Here is a 22,827-nt window from a genome sequence, read left to right as displayed (position 1 = left end):
TGGCAATGAGGAGACCAAACTATCACTCTTTGCAGATGATATGATGATCTACTTAAAGAATCCTAGAGACTCAACTAAAAAGCTAGACAAAATCATCAACAACTTTAGCAAAGTTGCAGGATACAAAATAAACCCACATAAGTCATCAGCATTTCTATATATCCCCAACACATCAAAGCAGCAGGAATTAGAAAGAGAAATCCCATTCAAAATCACCTTTGACAATATAAAATACTTAGGAATCTATCTGATGAGACAAACACAGGAACTATATGAACACAACTACAAAACACTTTCCATACAACTAAAACTAGATCTGAGCAATTGGGAAAACATTAACTGCTCATGGGTAGGATGAGCCAATATAATAAAAATGACCATCCTACCCAAACTTATCTATTTATTTAGTGCCATACCCATCGAACTTACAAAAAAACTTTTTTACTGAATTAGAAAAAAACATAACAAAGTTCATTTGGAAAAACAAAAGATCAAGGATACTCAGGGAAATAATGAAAAAAAAAATGCAAAGGAAGGTGGCCTGGCAGTTCCAGATCTCAAACTATACTATAAAGCAGTGGTCATCAAAACAATTTGGTACTGGCTAAGAGACAGAAAGGAGGATGAGTGGAATAGACTTGGGGTAAGTGACCTCAGCAAAATAGTCTATGACAAATCCAAAGATCCCAGCTTTTGGGACAATAATCCACTATTCGATAAAAACTGCTGGGAAAATTGGAAGACAGTATGGGAGAGATTAGGTTTGGATCAACATCTCACACCCTACACCAAGATAAACTCAGAATGGGTGAATGACTTGAACATAAAGAAGGAAATTATAAGTAAATTAGGTGAACACAGAATAGTATACATGTCAGATCTTTGGGAAGGGAAAGATTTTAAAACCAAGCAAGACTTAGAGCCACAAAATGTAAAATAAATAATTTTGACTACGCCAAATTAAAAAGGTTTTGTACAAACAAAACCAATGTAACCAAAATAAGAAGGGAAATAACAAACTGGGAAACAATCTTCATAACAAAAACCTCTGACAAAGGTCTAATTACTAAATTTTACAAAGAGCTAAATCAATTGTACAAAAAATCAAGCCATTCTCCAATTGATAAATGGGCACATGAATAGGCAATTCTCAGTCAAAGAAATCAAAACCATTAATAAGCACATGAAAAAGTGTTCTAAATCTCTGATAATCAGAGAGATGCAAATCAAAACAACTATGAGGTATTACCTCACACCTAGCAGATTGGCTAACAGACAGCTATGGAAAGTAATGAATGCTGGAGGGGATGTGGCAAACTTGGGACATTAATTCATTGCTAGTGGAATTGTGAATTGATCCAACCATTCTAGGGGGCAATTTGGAACTATGCCCAAAGGGCGCTGCCCTTTTATCCAGCTATAGCACTGTTGGGTTTGTACCCCAAAGAAATAATAAGGAAAAAGACTTGTACAAGAATATTCATAGCTGCACTACTTGTGGTGGCCAAAAACTGGAAAATGAGGGGATGCCCTTCAATTGGAGAATGGCTGAACAAATTGTGGTATATGTTGGTGATGGAATACTATTGTGCTAAAAGGAATAAGAAAGTGGAGGAATTCCATGGAGACTGGAACAACCTCCAGGAAGTGATGCAGAGTGAGAGGAGAAGAACCAGGAAAACATACACAGAGACTGATACACTTTGGTACAATCAAATGTAATGGACTCCTCCATTGGTGGTAATTCATTGATCCAGAACAACCCAAAGGGTTATAGGAGAAAAAAACACACATTCAGAGGAAAAACTTTGGGAGTAAAAACACTAAAGAAAAACAACTGCTTAATGAATGGGTAGAGGGGGATATGATTGGGGATGTAGACTCTAAATGATCACCCTAGTGCAAATACCAATAACAGGGAAATGGGTTCTGATCAAGAACACATGTGATACCCAGTGGAACTGCACGTTGGCTATGGGAGGGGTGAGGGAGGGGAGGGAGGAATAGAAAATGATTTTTGTGACCAAGGAATAAAGTTTGAAATTGACCAAATAAAGAAAAAAATTTTAATACTTCCTAGCTGTGTGAGCTAGGGCAAGTCATTTAATCCCCATTGCCTAGCTCTTACCACTCTTCTGCCTCGGAACCAGTAATGGTCCACATCATATAGCACAGTGCCTTGCACATAAACGTTAATAAATTACTTAAACTTAACTGAATTGGAATCAGTAAAAGGAACTAGACCTTAAGGTCCTGGGACTAGGGGTGTTTTGTGCACTTCTTTGTACCTTCCAGCTCTAAAGAACAACCTTGCACTGCTATCTGGTGCTAAAGTTTTATGGAATGTAATTCTCAAGCAACTTTGTGTTTTATTTGGTCCTGACTTTCTCTAATTTATAGTGACGGTTCTTCCTTAGAGGCAGCTCTCCAGCTAGACATTGCTAGAAAAGAAAATGGGTTTCCCTGCAGTCATGAAGAGTGGAACGCACAATGAATTTATGTCTAGGGTTATAACTTAAGATCTCCAGAATGACATTAAATAAACTCTGCTCTAAGTTCTTTTACAATTATTCCCACAACACCGCACTCCACACCATCGCTTAACTTCTTTTGGCCACAATCAGCTTCTCAGAAGCTATCTAAAACGATACAAGCGTAGTTCCAGAGCGTGGGTCGACCAGGTTCACTTCCTTTGCTTAGACTCAGCAGCGTGATAGTGGGTGAGTCATTCTTGCCTTGGCATTCCCTTCCACTTAGGAGTTGGATTACTTTCCCACCAAAAATCTATCATGAAAAGGATAGACGGTAGTTTGGAGGGGAACACGAGAACCCACAAGAGCCCAAGTCAAGCAGCCAGAGACCCTCTAAGGACTTTAGGGTTCCCTTTGATTCCCTCTTCATTGCCTCCTCCCCCTCCGCCCATCACCCAAGACTTTGTATTCATTTTTTTTTTTATGTATTTACTTATGAAAAGGTACTCTTCCCACCCCAGCAAACCCGTAAAACTGGGTGTGTGTCGTGTAAGCTCGGGCTTCTGTAAAGGAAGAGAGGAAAAAGAAAAGAAATGGAATAAAAAACGGAAAACCCCAGAAAAACGAAAAGGTAGCTTTGACTAACATCTCTCCTCCAGATGAATGCTCTCTCCGCCTCCTCTCTGGACCGGGTGAGGCTCCTGCACTTGCAGCAAACTTTCACTATCTCTTAGGAGGCAGCCCTAACTCATTTAGAGGAGCGGAGTCTGATTGGCTTAAGGCTGCAGCGGGGGTGGGACCAAAGTGCAGAGGGAAATGCTAAAAAAGCTGGGGGGTATACTAAGGGTGAGGAAGCTGTAGCTTCCCTGAGCGCCTTGCTGGGCTAGTTGCTCCAGCAAGTGAGGATGGGGACACGGCAGGCGAACCCAACTAGGGGCCAGTCTCACGTGTATTGGCAGTTTTTCCTGGTCGTCTGGTGCTTAGCGGAAGGGGTGTCCCCTGACTTCACAGGTAACCCTGGACGTCTTTCTCCTTTCCGGCTTCACCGGGGTTGAGCTGGGGAATGTTGCAACTGGCAGGTGCTGCCTCTTTTAGGGGTAGATGGGGATGCCAGGGGGTTGTCATCTCTCTCAGTTTGTTTGAGAGCTGTGTGGCTTTGGGCGGGATAGAGTAGGATGTATATAGTCCTTTCTTTCCTTCTTTCTCACTCTCTTTTTTTAAGGACCTGGTTCTCCAGGGGAGTTTGGGGGAGGAGGAAGCCTGTGTTGGTTAAAAGCTTTTTACCCTTGTGGGTGGGGAAGTAGGGCGCAGGTGGGTGCGGGAAAGGAACCCAGGTGCGGTTTCGGGGTGGGAACGGACGCCGAAGTGGAGGAAGGAGCCAGACGCCTTTAGTTATTCTTACTTCTTGTTCTACCATCCCTAGTGTATAAATTTTCCTTCCCTGGGGCAGTCTTGCTACCTATTCCACCCTGCCTACTCTCTATTTAGCCAGAGCTTTTTCGATTTTGCAAAATATTCTGGGCTTGTTCATTTTGGTTGTCTTGCTTCTAAAATGACAGATGGAGCATTGCCAGGGCTCTAAACACTTCAGTTTGCCGAACTCCTACTCTCTTCAGTGCTTGACAAAATGCTCAGGTGTTTTGGTTATTCTCACCAACCTTGTTTTTATTTCCCCTACTCACATCCAACAATGGTGTCTGTTTTGGATAGTATCACTGCAGAGGATTCCCAGACATCCCGAAACTGGTCTTTGAGGAAAACACTGGACTAGCAAACTGACATTTTGGCAACAAGACTGATAACTTTAGCCTCTTAAACTAGATGAAGGGAACTTGTACATCTTTGATGAAGGAAGGGTTAGGAGTTTGATTTATAGGAACAATGCTGACTGTGAATCGTTTCACATTCTGCCAAACTGTAAGTGATGACTAATTAGCTTGCCCACCTCCCATCCGGGCCTTCCCACCCTAAATTACTATCGGTCTGCTTTTGTTTTCTTTTTCTGTATTAGCATAAGGTGTACTAAGGATTGAGTGTAGATGTTCTTCACCCATCAGCTCTTCACTTTTGCTATTTTTCATGAGGAATTTATGGTAAAAGAAAAAAGTTGCGATAAAAATGAATTTTTGATGACATTATGGTTACAATTTCTCACAACAAAACCAGAGATTACTAAGGCTTGGCCTTCAATACACAACCATTTCAGCAACCAATTAGAGAAGTCTGACCTGACCTGAGTGTAATATGTGTAGAAGAAAAGGTAGATTGGTCCAAGGACTGCCTTGAATGCTAGACAAAATGGTTTGAACTTTACTAATAAGTAAAGAGAAGTCACTGAAGATTTTTGAATGAGTGACATGAACAAGTTCATTCATAAGGAAAATTGGTAACTAGTTATGAAAGTTTAAAGAAAAGCCTCAAAGATAACACCAACCTTTCAAGGAAATGGTAGTTCCATTGGGGAAAAAAACAACAAAAACAACAACAACAAAAAAGACATAAGGAGAAGCATATTTGAAAGACAAATTCTCTTTTAAACATATTAGATTTGACTATGTTGGGCAATAAGAAGTATGGGTTTAGAAGCCAAAGAGATCACTACGAGAATTATTTGCATAGAAATTGTAATTGAAGCTAAGAGAGGGAGAAGAAATGGAGAGAGAGAGGAAATATGGGGTAAGGGGAGAGAAGGAAAAGGGAGAGAAGGAAAGCGAATGGAGGGGGAAAGAGGAAGAGGATATAGAGAGGGGGAGAGGGTGAGGAAAAGAAATGGGAGGAATTGAGAAAAGAACCAAAGAAAAAGCCTTTAGGGAAAATACATGCTAGGAGTCATGAAGAGGAAGGCAAGGATTCGGCAAAGGAAACTGAATAGAGTTGGTTCCATGTCACTTCTGTTAATGGGAAGGGTATTCCCAGAGATTCCTTCCTAGACTTTCTTCTCTTCTCCCTCTATATAATCCTCAATTGGTGGTATTATTAGCTTTCATTGTTTCAATTACAGCTCTTGACAGATGATGCATAATCTACCTTTTCAGTCTTAAATTCTTTCCCAATCTTATCTTGCATCCCCAATTGCCATATGGATATCTCAAACTAGATAACCCATAGATATCTTATACTTGTATCCAAAACTTAACTCCTCTTTGCTCCCCCTCCCCCAAACCCTTCTATCTTCCTAACTCCCATATTACCATTAAGTGGATTCCTATCCTTCCAAGTCACCCAAGCTTACAACTTGGTTGTCATCCTTGAGTCCTCACTTTCATCCTCATGTCCAATCAAGAGTCAAGTCCTATTGTTTCTACCTTAATAGTATCCCTTCTAGCCTTTTGGCACTATCTGCTACAGTCTCTCTTCACCTTATGCTCGTACCATTGCATTAATCTGCTAATTGGTTTGCCTGTCTTTTCTCTCCCCACTTAATTCCATCCTCCCCCCAGCTGTCAGATTGATCCTCCTAAAGCACAGGTTTGACCATATTGCTCCCCCTTCCACTGAACCCCTATTCAGTAAACTAACGGCCTCCGATAGCCCTGAGAATCAAATATAAAATCCTCTATTTGACTTTCAAAGTCCTTAATATCCTAGCATCTTACTCCCATTCTGATATTATTACACCTTACTAGCCTCTGTGTACTCTGCTATCCAATGGCACTGGTCTTCTTGTCATTCCCCACACAAGACATTCCATTTCCTTGTGGAGAGATTTCACTGCCTGCCTTCCATGCATGGGATGCTCTCCCTCCTCTTCTCTGACTCCTATCTTTCCTGTTTTTCTTCAAGTCTCAGCTAAAGTCCTCCCTTCTATAAGAAGCCTTTCCCAATCTTCTTCAATTCTAGTACCTTCCCTTTGAGTTTACTGCCAATTTATCTGGTCTGTATCTCATTTGTACACAGTAATATGAATTACTCACCCCATCACCCCATTAGACTGTGAAATCCTTGGGAGCAGGGACTGGTTTTGTTGTTTTCCCTTTCTTTCCATCCCCAGTGCTTAGCGCAGTGACTGGCACATAGTAGATACTTAATAAATGCCCTGTGACTACTCTGCCAGAAGTGTTGAGGTACTGAGGAGAAAGTGGGTGGTAAGTAAAATAAGGTTGACAACTTTTTCATGTGTTGTAAGAAATGGAGGGGAAAAAAATGGGACAATAGCTATTTGTTGCCAAAGGATCAAGGGGAGGTTTGTTTGTTTGTTTTTGAGACTTTAACTTGTCTCTAGGAAGATATAAGTCATAGAAGGAATGTTTGCCAGAACAAACATTGAAGAGTTCTGGAGGGAATGGGAAAAATAGTACAGGTAAAGAAATAAATCCGAAGTGAGTAAAAGCAAAGGATGATGCTGAGAAATTTCAAGGAACAGTGTAAGAAAATACTAATGATAAAATGCCTGAATCAATATAGGTGGACGAAAATGGTATAGCTTCTAGTCTTTAGGGAAATATTTGGAAAAACTAAGAAGTTAATTGACTTTCCCATAGTCAGACACCAGTGGGTCTGGAAGTACTATAACCCAAGTCACCTGGTCTTCCCAATAGAGAGACTACCCAAAGGCCTTGCACAAAGTACATGTTCACTAAACATTTCCCATATCAACAGTGTGCTTTCTCATACCTTCTAAGAGCTTCTGGTAGCACTATACCCTGCTGCATATATTATGTTTGGAGAAATAATGAAAGGGCTGCCAGGTCAAAATTTCTGTAATTTACCTGGCAATTTTCTAGTTTCAAAATAAAAATTTTTTGTCTTGTAATCTGATTTGTAAACATGTTGTTCTGCTAAAATAAATTATCTCCAATCTCCAGATCCTGGAGAATAGCCTATAAATTCTTGGATTAATGTAACTTCTTGATTTACTTTTTAGAAAGTTAAGTAATTTGAAGTGGGTTGATCCTTCAGGGTTACTATCTGTCAACTTTGTCAGTTCTCAAATTCCTGGAGAGTGACAGACCATTCTCCAGGTTTGGAATGAATTCCTTCCTTAGCTCTCTACCTTAGAGAAACCCTGGCTTTTTTCAAAACACAGCTCAGGTGCCACTTCCTAAGGAACCAAAAGGAAAATCATTTAATTAAATGTATACTATGTGCCAAGCACCATAACTAATCACCTTGCATTTGATCTTCACTACCACCTCAAAACCCAGGTGCTGTTTTATCTATTTGAGGAAACTGAGACAAACAGGCCCAAGGCCACATAGCTAGGAAGTGTCTGAGGCCAGACTGAATTGGTCTTCAAGATTTCAGACCTAGGATTTTATCTACTTTACCTCTTGGCTGGCTCAATATAGCTGCATCCTTCAAGAAGTTTTCATGCCATGACATTATTTTGCATATATTACTTACTTCTGTACATATTCTATCCCTTTCTACCCAGGAGAATGTTGCTTCCTGTGGATAGGAATACTTGTATTATTGATCCAAGCATGTAGAAAGCACTTAATGAATGGATTGTTACCTACAAAATGTTATAAGATCAATGTTCTGAGGTGGCCAATGGAAAACTTTAACTTAATAAAATGTTTCCTTTTTTAAGCCCATTCTATTTTCCAAAGTAAATATTGTATATGTGCCATTTAAAAAAAAATCTGAACTTCCTCAGGCTCTCCCTTCTCCCCCACCACCATTGTTGGCATCTTTTACCACATACTTAAATATGTAACTTCCTCTGTAGAAATTATTTCACCAACACATTGCAACCTTTCTGTCATTTATGATTTAAGACAGTTTCCTTGGGCTTTCCTTGTGTTCTCATTAAATTTTGATAGTTTTTGAACTAGATAGTATAGGTACCTATTTTACAGATAAGAGATTCAAAGTGGTTAGTTGATTTGCTGACCTCATAATTAGAGTCAAAAAGGGAATTTGAACCCCCAGGATTACTGACCCTACTCTAGGACTCTATAGAGCAGCATTGGCAAAAGTTTTAAGTTCAGGTGCCCAGACTGCAATTTCAAGCTGCCTGTGAGGGCCCCCCAACCCATCACCCCAGAGAGTGGAGGGAGGAAGAGAACACTTTGGACAGCTGCCAAAAGAGGGGCAGGGCATGCAAAAAATGTCCTCTGGCACTGGGAAGAGGGGGAATGGAGCAGCAGCTCCCCAAGTGCCAACTCTGCACTCCTGCTGCACCTTCACTAACACTGCTATAGAGTATGCTATACTGTCTCTTGCTCTTAGTTATACTAATGGTAACAATCCCAGTTTCAGTGGAAGTAAGTCATGTGGTTCAAAAGCAACTATAGATCCTGCCTGTGGATTCAGAGAAGAAAAACCTTATGAGTAATGCCCAAAGTAACCACACCAGGCCCAGAATGCAGCACACTGTCTCTCATTGGTGAAGCTATTGGAGTTCCAAAAGTGATAGAGAATATAAGGACAAAAGAAGGACTTTTGCTATTTTTCAAGAAGATTTCCTAAAGCAGCCCTAGCACCCAGGCACTTTCTAAATCCAGATGTAATAATTATAATAAACTGATCTCTTTAAGGGAATTCAGCTGATATAGTAAAGGTTACAGACACAAAATTCTTTAAGAAGTTTTCCTACAGAATGATCGGCAAAGGAATATTGGGAAAGCTCTATGAAGAGCTCAGAGGGAAGCAACGTTTCTGGTTTAACCAAAGGGGAACAGGTCAGCCTTTATTAGGTGCCTACTATACTCCAAGCACTTTCCTAAGCCCTTGGGATGCAAAGAATAGCCAAAGACAGTCCCTGCTCTTAAGGCGCTTACAGTCTAAGGGTGGGGAGACAACATGAAAACAACTGTATATAAGCAATTTGTATATATATGCATATAAATTTGTGTATACACATATGTGTAATATATGTGTGTATATGTGTGTGTGTGTGTGTGTGTGTGTTAAATTGTAAGTCATCTTTAGAGGGAAAGGCTTAGAATTAAAAAAGGATCTGGAATGATTTTTGGTAGAAGGAAGGATTTTAGCTGGGACTTGTAGGAAGTCAAGGGACTTCTAGAACAGTATGAAGAAAAGAGCATCTATCCCCAAAAAGACTAATATGGGTAAGACCTAATTACTGTCCACATACAGGGAGACCTTATAGATTCATATGTTATAATATGGTAGAGCTATAAAAGATGTTATCTACTCCAAGTACCTCCTTTTACAAATAAGGAGAAAGGGCTAGAAATGACTGCAATAAACTGCGTATTTATTGTCTATTGTGTGGAAGACACCAGAGACATAAAGGCAAAAATGAAACAATTCTCAGCTGGAAAGAACCTGCTTATTTATTACTAGGTCTTGGAGTGGGGGTAACACATTGACAAACAGTTGGCAGGATCAAGAGACTTCATAGAGTCAATGCCAATGCTGAGCCTTGAAGGAAGGTAGAACATACTTAAACATGGAGTGCTGGGAAGACCATTAGCTCTGGAAAATAAGGGTAAGAGATGGAATGTTAAATTCAGGGGTCCTCTAGAAGTTTAGCTTGGCTAGACTGCAATAAAGAGAAATAATATGAAATGAAGTTGGAAAGGTACGTTAGAGTGAAATTGAGAAAGGAAAAAGGCCCTTGTATGTTGAGCTGAGAAGTTTGCATTTTATCCTAGAGCCCATGGGGAGCCATTTAAGGTTTTTCTGATCACTCTCCCCCAACTTCTCCCTCCTTTGTATTACTCCCATTCCCAAAACCCCCTTTCTTATTCCTCTTCTACTTCTCTACAGGGTAAGACAGGATTCTATATCCCAGTGAATCTGGTTGTTCTTCCCTCTTTGAGCCAATTCCAATGAGAGTAAGTTTCAAGTATTACCTGTCACCACCCTTGTTCCCTCTACTATAATAGTTCCCCTCCCCCCACACCTCTTTATGTGATATAATTTATCCCATTTTACTTCTCTCTTTCCATTTCTCTCAGTATAATTCTCTTTTTAACCTCTAGAATTTTTATATATCATCATAAAAATTTTAAGAATTACAGATATCATCTTTCCATATAGGAATATTAACAATTTGAACTTATTGAAACCCTCAATTTTTTTTCTCTTCCTTATTTCCCTTTTTATACTTCTCTTGAATTTTTTATTTGGACATCAAGTTTTCTTTTTAAGTCTGGTCTTTTATTCATGAATGCTTGGAAATCTTCTATTTAATTAAATGACCTTATTTTCTCCTGAAAGAATATAGTCAGTTTTGATGGTTAGGTGATTCTTGGTTGTAAACTCAGTTCCTTTGCCTTCTGGAATATCATATTCTAAGCCTTGTGGTCCTTCATTGTGAAAGCTGCCAGATCCTGTGTAATCCTGACTTGGACTCCATGATATTTGAGTTGTTTCTTTTTGGTTGCTTGCAGTATTTTCTCCTTAGTCTGGGAGCTCTCAAATTTGGCTATAACATTCTTAGGAGTTGTCACATGGGGATTTATTTTAGGAGGTGATCTGTGGATTCTTTCAATTTCTATCTTACCCTCATGTTCACAAATACCAGGGCAGGTTTTTTTTTTAAACAATTTCTTATAATATGATATTTAGGTGTTTTTTTTGGGGGGGGGTCCCTGACTTTCAGATAGTCCAATAATTCTTAAATTCTCTCTCCTACATCTATTTTCTAGGTCCATTGTTTTTTCAATGAAATATTTAATATTTTCTTTTTTTTTCATTCTTTTGATTTTTCCCCCGGTTCTTTTATTATCTCTTGATAAATCATGGCATCATTCACTTCTATTTGCCCAATTCTGATTTTTAAAGCCTGATTTCCTTCATGACCTTTTGATTTTCTTTTTCTACCTGGTCTATTCTATTTTTCATGGAGCTCTTTTCTTCATTGGAATTTTTGCCACTTTTTCCAGTAGGTCAATTCCATTTTTTAAGAATCTCTTCTTCTTTGGATTTTTGTACCTCTTTTCCAGGTTACCAGTTTTGCTTTTTTTTAACTGTTATTTTCTTTTTGCCTTAGTTTTGTTATATTTTCCCATTTTTCTTTGACCTGTCTTATTTGGTTTTTGAATTCCCTTTTGAGTTCTTCCAGAGCTTGAGACCAATTTCCATTTTTCTTTGATGTTTTACATGTGGTTGGTTGGACCTCACCATTCCCTATTGACTCTGTCTCCATAGATTTTCCTGGATTTTTTTGCTTGTGGACTGAGAATTTTGAAAGTTTCTGGTTCTCTCTCCTCTGTTACTGGCTTGCAAGGCTCTGCACCATGAGTTACTTTTCCCTGGGGCTTCACCACAGCATAAGCCTGAAAAGTTCAAGCACTATAGACTTCTTGGCTTCACTGTGGGGTGGAGCCAGGGCCTGGAACTTCAAAGGATGGATCTGGGATGTGGGGTGCTCAGTTTTTGTTGTATCCAGAGTCCCAGGATCCCAAAGTTGGACTATTCCCAGGCTCAGAACATGATGCAGCAAATTGGGGTTTGGGAGAGTTGACCAGCACTCCTCCATGTACAATATTGCTTCTTTCCCCCTTAGACCATGAAAATCAACTCTCCCTACCTACCTGTCAAGTTGTACTCAGAGGGAGAGCCCCCTCACTCCTTTCTTTCTGCTGTTGTTTTTTGTCTCCTGTCATTTTGAGAGACTCTTTAAAAATTGGTTTGGATGAGTTATCAGAACCATTTTAGTTTTTGCTGCTACTAAACTGCCATCTTAGCTCCACCCCTCCCATTCAAGATTTCTGAGAAAAGGAGTGCCATGGTCAGATCTTTGTCAACAGACAATTATTTTTATAGCCCCTGTGATGGATATATTATAGGAGAAAGAGACTAAAAGGCAAGGCGAATAGTTAGGAACATACTATGGTAGTCTGGATATAATAAAAAAAAAAGGTTTAGGATTAAAGTGGTAATCACAGAATGGAGGAGAATGGAGAATAAATATAAGGACTGGTATAGAAAATAATTAATAGGACTTGGCAACTGATTAGTATGGGGTGGGGAAAATAATTGCTGTACTTACTAGGTGATGCAGTGAATAGAGCACTGGGCTTGGAATCAGAAACACTCATCTTCAGGAATTAGAATCTGACCTCAGATACTTACTGACTATGTGACCCTGGGCAAGTTACTAACCCCATTCACCTCAGTTTCCTCATATGTAAAATGAAGTGAAGAAGGAAATGGCACATCACTCCAGTATCTTTGCCAAGGAAAAACCAAAATGGAGTAACAAAGAATCAGATAGTGTTGAAATGACTAAACAACAGAATAATGATGACTCTGGTTGTAAACGTGACTAGGAAGATATTACTCTTAACAGAAATAAAGGAGGAAAGGTGGATTTAGAAGAGAAAGATGAATGTTGAGTTTCAATTGCTGATGAGAACATTAGGTAAAGTTGTCTAAGAGAAAGTTGGTAAGACATGATTGGAATTCTGAAGAGTATTAAGGGCAACAAATGTAGATTTGGGGGTTATTTGCATTGGAATGGTTATTGATCCATGGTAATAGATCTGAGATCACCAAGGGAGATTATAGAGAAGAGAACTATCAGCACAGAGCCTTAAGGGACATTTAAGGTTGGGAATTGTAAGTTCAGAAAAAGGATGCTAGAAAAGAAAATGAGAAAGTTGTGTCAGAGGAGGCAACAGGGGATCATATCTAGGAGTCAGGAAGGTTAATAATGTCAAAAGCTGCAGTGAGATTTAGTTACATGAGTGCAGAAAAAATAAAAGATCAATAAATTTAGCAGTTTAAAAAAATTGTTAGTAACCTTTAAGGGACTAATTTTTATAAAAAGACAGGGTCAGAAGTTATGTGGCAAGGGACAGAAAAGTGATTGATCAGTGGGAAATTGTCAGTAAAAATGAATCTGAGTGTTTGGTAGTGAAGGAGCACAGAGATATAGGTAACTGGCTTGGGGAAATGGCCAGATAAAAAGACAACTTTAAGAATTAAGGGACATGTAGGCATATTTCAGACCAGTAGAAGGAAAAGGAGATAAAGATTAAAGAGAGAATGAGATTGACTAGGAAAGTTTGTGGAAGAAATTGGAGGAGATGGGATTGATTACATATTTAAGTAGAGAGATTAACTTTGGCATGGAGGAGCACCATTGCTAACCCAGAGACTGGAACTAAGGGAAAGTATAGAAGGGATTTGAAGGCTAGAGGAGGTAACATGAAGGAGCTCACGATGTTGAGGTTAACTCCATTTGTTTGTATTATCCAGTCCAGATCTTTGGTACTATGCCCTACCAGCTTTTTCATTCATCTATAAAGTGAGGTAATCTCCTGAGAGAGAATGGGCCAAAGTTATTGAGACTACTCTCCTATCTGTCTATATGTTTATTTCATACGTATTCTGAGTGTCACAGGCTTGGGCTCTTCAAGCTGGCAATAGAACATTCTTGGCAAATGGCACCCAACAAATAGATTCCTATAGATTGTCTCTCAAAACACATTTAGGGGAATTGTAGCTCATACATATGCAAACTGATGTTCTCCAAAATGGGAAGTAACTCAAACAAGAAACCAATTAGCATTGGGACTCAAGTTTTAACATCTAAATCACACATATGCACACATACACACAAAAGACAGGTGGGAGATGACCAAAATTCAGGTTCATAAAACAACCAAAAATAGGGAAAATTTCAACTAAAATGGAGGCTATAGCGTGCAGTGAAAGGACCTCTGAGAAGACAGACAAAACAATAGATTCCTTTCCCAGATTTCTGTTGGATCATTTTTTCTCTTTCCAGTATGCTGCTTTCCTTTTAGGCCTTCTCATGTTTCTCTGAATTCTTTATTTTCATTGTTTCTTGTAGCAATATCATTACATTATTAGCACCATAATTTTTGTAGCCATTCCCCAATCAGTGGGCTAATTCTCTGTTACTGCAAAAAAGTAATGCTCAATATTTTGTTCTACATAGGACCTTTCTTTCTGTCTTTTACATCCTTGGGTTATATGCCTAGGAAAGGATTTTAGGGTTACAAAGTAAGAACACTTGAGTGACTTTTCATACATAATTCCAAATTGTTTTCCAGAATGGTTGGGCCAATTCATAACGCTACCAATGACATACTGGTATGGCAGCCTTCCTGAAACCTTGCCCAGTTGGACAATTCTTACTAACTTGTGTTGGACCTTTCAGTTAGAACATGAAGAAAAGGAGATTTTCTGAGCCCCTGAACATTAAAAAAGAAATATAACTCAGGGCAAGGGGCAGAGAAGACAAATATCTCCTGAGCAAGCCAGAATGTGGGGAGAAGGAAGAATACATAATAGTGTCCATTTCTCAAAGCAAAAAAGCAGCATCAAAAGAGCATTTCCTACTTCCAACCCTCTTCCCTAAATACTCTGCATCTACTTTTCAGTATATATATATATATATATAACCATATATATATACATATATATGTGTGTGTATGTGTTCAAATTGCAGAACAGATGTCTATCATTAAAATTTATACTTTCCCATGACAAAAAAAAGTATTGAGGATTGTTCTTGATTCTATCATATCTCCATTTAATCTTGTCACCGTTGAAAACATTTGATTCTTTTATATCTAGTCAAATTATATAATTATAGAAAAGATCATTATAAAGCACTGATATTTTCAAGAACCTTCTTAATTTATTGTGGAAGGGAGAAAAATGTGTAGGAAGATCTTTTGTAGATTGTGTTCTGATGTGTTTTTAGTCTGGGAGTTCTAGATTGACCATCTGGCCATTGCTTCTTTTGAATTATAGTTAATTTTTTTAGTCCTAATAAAGCTTGGTTCTAGAACTGGCAATTCATGTATTGTTGCTTCCTATCAACCAAGGGTTTGGCTCCTGGTCAACCAGGTTGGTAGATGGGGATGCCCTTTCATTTTAAAAAGCTTATCAAAATCTTTATTTTTACAGACCTTTATTTGTGAACCTTATCCTTGAAACAAAAAAAAATTAGGAAAATCAATATTTCAACAAACCCATCCAAGAGCAACAGTAGAGTCTAACAAGATGTACAGGATTTCATGTATATAGTCACCCTCAACCCCTCTGCAAGAGAGGAAGATGCATTTTCTCAAGTCTTCTTCCAAGCCATTATAATTATGCAAGGTTTAATTTTTGTTTTGTCTTTCAATTTGAATTATTGTAGTTGTTGTGATAATTTGTCATTAAAATAAATTTTTTTTCTGGTTCAGCTTAATTCCTATGTCAGTTCACAGCAAAGTTCTTGTGCTGCTGAATTGATTATATTTATCATTATATATAATCCAGTAATATTGCATTCATATACCAGTTTGTTTAGCCATTTCCCAATAGGTTGGCATCTGTTTTGTTTCAGAATTTTTTATTGCTACAAAAAGTACTGATATGAATATAGTGGTTTATGTTGAGTTATCAAATATTTATTAAGCATCCACTGGACACCAGGTATTGTGCTAGGGATATTAAAAAAGGCAAAAAATTGTCCCTGTTCTCAATGAATTTAGTCTAATGGGAGTAGCAACTTGAAAATAACTTTGTATAAATCTTAAATATGTGTGTGCATGTGTATGCCTCCTTAGACTATATACAATGAGATCGTTTGATCAAAGGGTATGGACATTTTAGTAACTAGAAAAAAAATTAATTGTTTTTTAGGATAAGTGGGTGAATTCTCAGCTTCATTCACAATATATTAACTGTCTGCAAGAGCAGAAAAGGAAATACCCTTTAAGGGAAGGAGAACAGTGGTATTTTCACAATAGGTCATTGAACCACCTTTGTTTCTACTGTTCCCATAATAGAATCCGAGACAACCTGGATATTATAATCTTGCCAAAGGGAATCTGTATTTTAGCTTCACTATGTCTTGTATAAGTGCCCCAGCAAGCAGACTGATAACACAGCATGTGAGATTTGAAGAAATGATTTGAATTGCCTCTACTTTATGGGTTATTAACCTGGGGTCTGTAAACCTTCAAAATATATATTAATAACTATATTTCTATCCAAATGATTTCCATCATAGTTATGTGTACTTTACTTGATGCAATTTAAAAGCACTCTTCAGAGAAGGAGTACTACACTCTTTGCACAACTGGGGAGAATTACCTCAAGGTTGGTAAATTAATAGCAATAAGTATCTGAACTGGAGGACAACTTCAAAGATGTTCAGAGTGACGGCAGAGTCAGGTCTGCTATTCTTCTTTCCAAAATATAAGTGAACTTTAGTTACTTTTTTCTGTGGAACTTTTCATATGGCATCTGTAAAGGGTTAGTAAGATTTTCATTTGGGATCATTTTTTCTTTATTGGTAAAGTGGAGTATAGATTAGTTTCAGAAGTGTTTTTTTAAAACCCTTACTTTCTGTCCTAATAACAACTCTAATACAGAAAGGCAAGGGCTAGGCAAATATGGAGTTAAGTGACCTATCCAGGAACACATAGCTAGGAAGTATCTGAGGACAGATTTGAAACCCAAGTTCTCCCAACTCCAGACCTGTCACTCTCTGAACCTACCTTCCCCTACAGAAATGTTTACTGTTTGCCCAAAAATGGTTGTCAGATGATGAATGAAGCAGCTTCTGATATACCTTAACTTTCACATTTTGTGGTACCTTGGGCATGAAATTTTACTGTGAGCCTCAGTTTCCTTAATTTTTAAATGAGGAGGTTGTACTCAATGCCTTCTTAGATTCTTTCCAGCTATAAATTTTGATCCTATTAAATACCACAGGGTAGGCTTATTTCAAACATTTACTGTTTAATGTGAAATGACTATTTGTTGTGAATTGAAGTTTTAAAAATAGACTTAGAAACTATCAATGGACAACTTAATTAGAGGAATTTAAAAGTTGGATGTTTTTAGTCTAAATTTGTTCAAAATGCTTGCTTTTAAGTCCCTAAATAGTAAACAATCTGCATAAATCTCTATATCTTTTAGGAGGTGTGTGAATGTAGTGAGGTTGTTCAAACAACCTCATGTGAAAATCAATCTGATTTCAGATTTTCCTAGAGGAATTATGAAGTTTATCTTAAGAAATTACAGCCTTCTTCAACTAACTTCAAAATGCATAGTGCCAACTTCATGCAAAGCATCATGCTAAATGTAATCAGAAATGGGAATAGGAATACACACACACACACACACACACAAAATGAAGTCCCTGTCCTCAAAAACTTGAAAGTTTGGTATAGGGGATTCTTTTGTCAGATTATATTGGATTCTATATGGTTCTTCCCAACTCAGAGACTCTAACTCTGAGAGTCAGTGAATTCTTCCTCCTGTCCTGACAGCTTAAACAAAAGAGGTAGATTTCAGTGAAAGGAAGACATCAAAGATGAAGGGGAGGGGAATTGTTAGTGAATGGTTTGGATTTCATAGAGCACAGTGAAAGGAAAGGCCCTAAGACAATGACTGGGCCAAACTGGATGGAGATGAGTTTGTGGGTAGAGGTAATCTGGGAGAAGAATTTGTACTTCTTATAACAGTGAAGGTGTAGCACAAGACTTCAGGGAACAGGAAATAAGAATTTTCTTATGAAAGGATTGGGGAAGTGCCATGTGTTAAGAGCCTTGCCCTCCAGGTTATGGGATAATGGATGGTGGAGAACCATTTCCACTGGAATTAATACTCTAGGTTATATGGCTCCAAGTACTGAACTTGGTGTTAGGAAACCTGAGTTTGAATTCTGTCCGTCCTTAATTGCCTCTGTGATCTTGGTCAAAACACTGAACCTTGAGTACTTTATCTGCAAAATGAATAGTTTGGATAAAATGGCCTCCATTATCCCTGCCAGCTCTAAATCTGTGATCCCTTGAAGGATAAAATCAAGTGAAAGCTAGTTCTAGTTACTTTTAAGTGTGGAATAGTCAAGGATGGAAGACTCCTGTGGATAGGATGTTAAGAGAAATTGGAGATAATATAGCATCTTGACACAAAATGAAGAAATAAGTTTGTAACTGTCAGGTTCATCAAGATGATCTAGTGGTCTTGACACCTGCCATAGGTAACTATCTAGAAGATAAAGAGGGAATAAATGCTGGAATAGCAGTGCCTCTGAGAAGACAGTGGTAAAGAAAAGGAATAGTGAGATGCATAAAGTTGCTCTCCTAATCATAACAGAAGCATAGCCTTGTGGCAAATACTTATTCATGTATGATAGAACTAAAAATAACTATTTTTAAAGGGTCTTTGTCTTGATTTTTTTAAACTGAGCACCAATTGTTCCTTTCAGTTGATGGAAATTTTCCCCATTTAAATTTTATGTCACCAGTTCTTTTGGGGCTATTTTGATTATTAAAGCCTTTGTCTTAACTTGTATTCAGAGAAGAAAGTATATGTAAATGAAACCAGTCCCAGTGAAGTGTATGTCATATTGAAAGTCCCTTATGGTACCGAAAATAGTCTGGTTCTTTGTCTGGAGTTTTTCAATCCCATGCCTTTAGTCATTCAAATTTGCTAAACATATTTGAGTTTTATATTTTCATGATTGTACTAAAACTCATTTTAAAAAAGTCCTTTGCCAAATAATGATGATTATTTGTGCAAGTCACTTCATTCCTTGGGGCCTTAGGTTCCCTCTTCTGTCAAATGAGGGGGTTCAACTAGATGGCCCTAAGTTCCTTATAACTCCAAGTTCTTAAGAAGTCAGTCAATGAACTTTTTTTAACCCTGACCTGCTGTCTTAGAATTGATACTAGCTATTGGTTCCAAAGCACAAGTGGCAAAGGCTAGGCAATTAGGGTTAAGTGTCTTGCCCAGGATCACACAGCTAGGAAGTACCTGAAGTTATATTTGAACCCAGAATCTCCTGCCTCTAGGCTTGGTCTTTTTCCACTGAACCACCTAGTTGTCCCTCAATACAAATTTAATAAGAAATTATTTTGTCCCCAGCACTTTGTTAAACACTGAGGGATACAAAGAGAGGTTAAAACAAAAAACAGTCTTCTCCCAAGAAGGACAATGTAATGGGGGCGAAAATATGCCAACAGCTGTGTTGAAACAAGCTAAATAAAAGAAAAATAGAAAATAATCAACAGAGGTGAAATACTAGAATTAAGAGCGATGAAGAATGCTTTCTTTAGAAAGTAGCTGAAATTTTAGCTGAAATTTGAAGGAAGTCAGGGAAGTTTGGTGGTGAATTGGAAAAGGACAGGCATGGAGTCATGAAGACTCATCTTCATATGTTCAAACCTGGCCTCAGACACTATCTGAGTGACAATGGGCAAGTCACTTAACCCTTTTTGCCTCAGGTACCCATCTGTAAAACAAGCTGGAAAAGAAAATGGCAAGCCTCTCCAGTTTCTTTGTCCAGAAAACTCAAAATGGAACCATGATGAGTTGGGCACCACTAAACAACAATAATAACTACTACAACAAGGAAGATAGAAGGCAGACTTGAAGAGAGAGAACATTCCAGACATGGAGACCACTAATGAAAATGCTAAGAAGTCAGGAATATAGAGTCTCATTCAGAGAACAGTGAAGGAGGCCAATGACACTGGATCACAGAGTATGTAACAGAGTATCAGCTGAAAGAAGATTTGAAAGGTGGGGAAAAGTCAAGTTATGAAGGGCTTTGAATGCCCAATGGAAGATTTTAAATTTTCTCCTGGAGGTGATTAGTTGCCACTGGACTTTAATAATGATGATGCCATATTTGTCTTATGAGGAAGTGCAAGCATGATTACCTCCTCTTTACAAAGTAGGAAACTGAACCTCAGAAATGAAGTGACTGACTCATGGCCACATAGCTATTAGGTGCCACAAACCAACATTTTAAAAAAATGTTCTTTCCACTATGCCATAGTCCCCCAATATGAACAAGTAAGAGAGTCAGAGTTGTAATTCCAGATAGTTTTAGAATACAGTAAGTCAGTCCCACAAGCATTTAATATTTACTCTCTGACAGGCATTGTGCTAAGCACTGGACTTACAAATACAAATACAAGCAGAAATGCCCTGCCCATCTTAATGGAGAAGACAACATGTAAAAGGAAGCTAAAATCGGGGTTTGGAAGTCAAGTTACCATGGGAAATGGCAGAGAAAGTACAGAGTGAAGCCAGGAGAGAAATGAGACATGGCTGTCATCATTTTGAAAGAAGCAATACAATTGGAGGGAAGAGGCTGAAGGGACAGAGAGTGCATCCAATGTGTGAATTCTGGTGCTAGAGTGAGATTTCAGGATAAAGAAGTTTCAGGAGACAGGGGGAGGGGGATGATGGAGAAACTCTCCTGTTGCAGCCTAGAGAGCAAAGAGAGCAAAGCCCACCTCCAAGGGAATGTGATTGCCTTTATCACACTGGAAATTAGTTTTCTTCAGATAGAAGAATGCTTTCTATAATAATGTAGAACTATTGAGACCATTCCTTGTGCTCAGGCATTGTTATAGGATGAAGGTTTCTTAACTGTTTGTTTGTTGTTTTTTTTCTACCCAGATAATGGTCCCTTCACCATCCGCCATGAAAACTCAGGTAAATGCCTTAAAACTGTGAATGGTTGGGTAGTAGCAGCGGACTGCCAGAAAACCAACGACATGCAATGGAAATGGGTATCACAGCATCGCCTCTTCCACATAGAATCTCAGATGTGCCTTGGAATAGATATTGCCAAGCCAAAAGATTCCTTGAAAATGTTCAGCTGTGACTCAAATGCTATGTTATGGTGGAAATGTGAGTATGGTTCTTTGTACAGTGCTTCCCAGTACAGTCTGACTCTAAAGAGTGGACAAGTGACAGCAAATGTAAATTCATCCGACACCTGGACAAAAGGGGACTCCAGTGAACATCTTTGTGACCAGCCTTACCATGGTGAGTATCTAGCAATAATGTCCTTTGGCTAATACATACTTTTTCTTGTTATGTTTAACATTTAACTCATTTAACTAAAAGTTACTACTATTATAAGTACTTAATTATAATTGCATGACCAAGAAATGGGGAAAGTTAAGTTAATAGGGTATCATTTGGAAGTAGATAAAGGTCAATTTTTTTTTGGTCTAGTAAGACCTACCCTGGGAATGAATGATTATATTTGTCACTCAACTGCAAATTTGGATATTTTCTATCCAGGAAAATTTCTAATATGCTTTTCTCTCCCTTACTCCATTATTTTCAGCATCATGATAGTTGTATTTCTGTTTAAACTGTCAAGGAATTAATTTTCTATATTTTATTAACTGATCCTAACTCTGAAAATGGGTATTCACAGAGATTCTTAAACTTGATTTGCTTCAGAACCCCTGACATTTCCCCCCTTAATTTTGAATTCTATGTGTATTTTGTTCTCCTTTTTAATTTACCTTCATCCATTTTATAGCTTCTTATTGCTTCGTGAGAAAGGAGACTTTCTTTTTTCTTTCTTTGAATCCTCAAAGCTTAGCACAGTGCCTGGCACAAAGGAATCATTTAATAAAAACTTCTTGACTGATTGATAATCATGTCACATGCAAACATATTTGTTAACCTCTTCTTTACAGATGTTTAGTCTTTCTCATGCCCCAGTGCTATAGCTTTCAGTTCTAAAACTAGGCCAAATAGGTGAGGACCAGACAGCCCCATATTGTATTCATGAGGAATGGGGGAAAGGGAGGAAAGGGATGAAGAATAATTCAGGATTCTAACTTTTTGTTTTAAAAAGATAATTTGTCATATTTAAAGGGAAAAAACCCTCCTGTTCCTGTATTTTTCACTTTTTAATATAAATGGAAATTATATTTCAAAAGCCAATTCTGAATTCATTATTACAATCATATATTTTTGCTACTTATTTTCCTAGCTGACTCATTTCTGCATTTCTTATATAAGTTTTTTTGGTGATAAGAAATAATTTTATCATCTGTTAACATCTCCCATTTGCCAAGATTTGATTTAATAATTTTGCCTCTGTATTAATGCCTCTACTTAAGTCCTATCTTATTACCTCATTATGGCATGAGAAACTCTGAGATCTCAGATGCAAAGCCACAAATTTGTAAGTTTTAGCAGAACCTCCCACACTAGACTAAACTTTAAGTCTAGACCTAAATATAGTAACAGTTGTTCAAGAATCAGCCTGACAAAAGTCCCTTTCCTACAATGTTCGTCACCAGGTGGTGAATTTTTAGCCTCACCACTCATGAGATCATCTGCTCAGGCATAGAGAAACTATACCTTGCATCCACAGAAGGCTAAACTACATGGATGAAAGAAGTACAAGATGGTTTCAATAATGATGATTTGTTAGTGATACTGGCCTGTCTTGGCAGCTTTTTCTTTCTCCATCTCTTAGTACTGGCTTTTTTCTCTGCAAGAAAATCCCATTTCTCATTATTCACAAGACCATAGTTGCTTCTGGGGAAAATATCTTACTTCCCCTAATTGTTTTAGAGGTTTTCCTTTGGCCATATTCCCCTTTCAATTTAGGAGAAATGAATAGTTTCCCCTTAATTTCCCGCCTCTTTCTTGGATTTAGCAACCATTTGTTGGTTAGTTTTGGGAGTTTGTG

The 22,827-nt window shown here is 38.1% G+C and overlaps 1 protein-coding gene across 1 annotated transcript in view; it reads left to right on the top strand.

Moving 5' to 3' along the window:
• The first annotated feature begins 3,269 nt into the window (after positions 1-3,269).
• LY75 (lymphocyte antigen 75) overlaps positions 3,270-22,827 on the top strand; it is a 128,660-nt gene continuing 109,102 nt past the window's right edge. The window contains exons 1-2 of the mRNA XM_007494242.3: positions 3,270-3,482; positions 20,781-21,152. Of these exons, the coding sequence (XP_007494304.2) occupies positions 3,377-3,482; positions 20,781-21,152 (478 nt within the window). The 5' untranslated portion in view covers positions 3,270-3,376. The remainder of the gene's footprint in view (positions 3,483-20,780; positions 21,153-22,827) is intronic.

This window comes from Monodelphis domestica, chromosome 4 (assembly GCF_027887165.1).
Source record: "Monodelphis domestica isolate mMonDom1 chromosome 4, mMonDom1.pri, whole genome shotgun sequence".
NCBI lineage: Eukaryota > Metazoa > Chordata > Mammalia > Didelphimorphia > Didelphidae > Monodelphis > Monodelphis domestica.
Note: the sequence above shows the minus strand (reverse complement) of the source record. Positions and strands in the feature narration are given on the sequence as shown.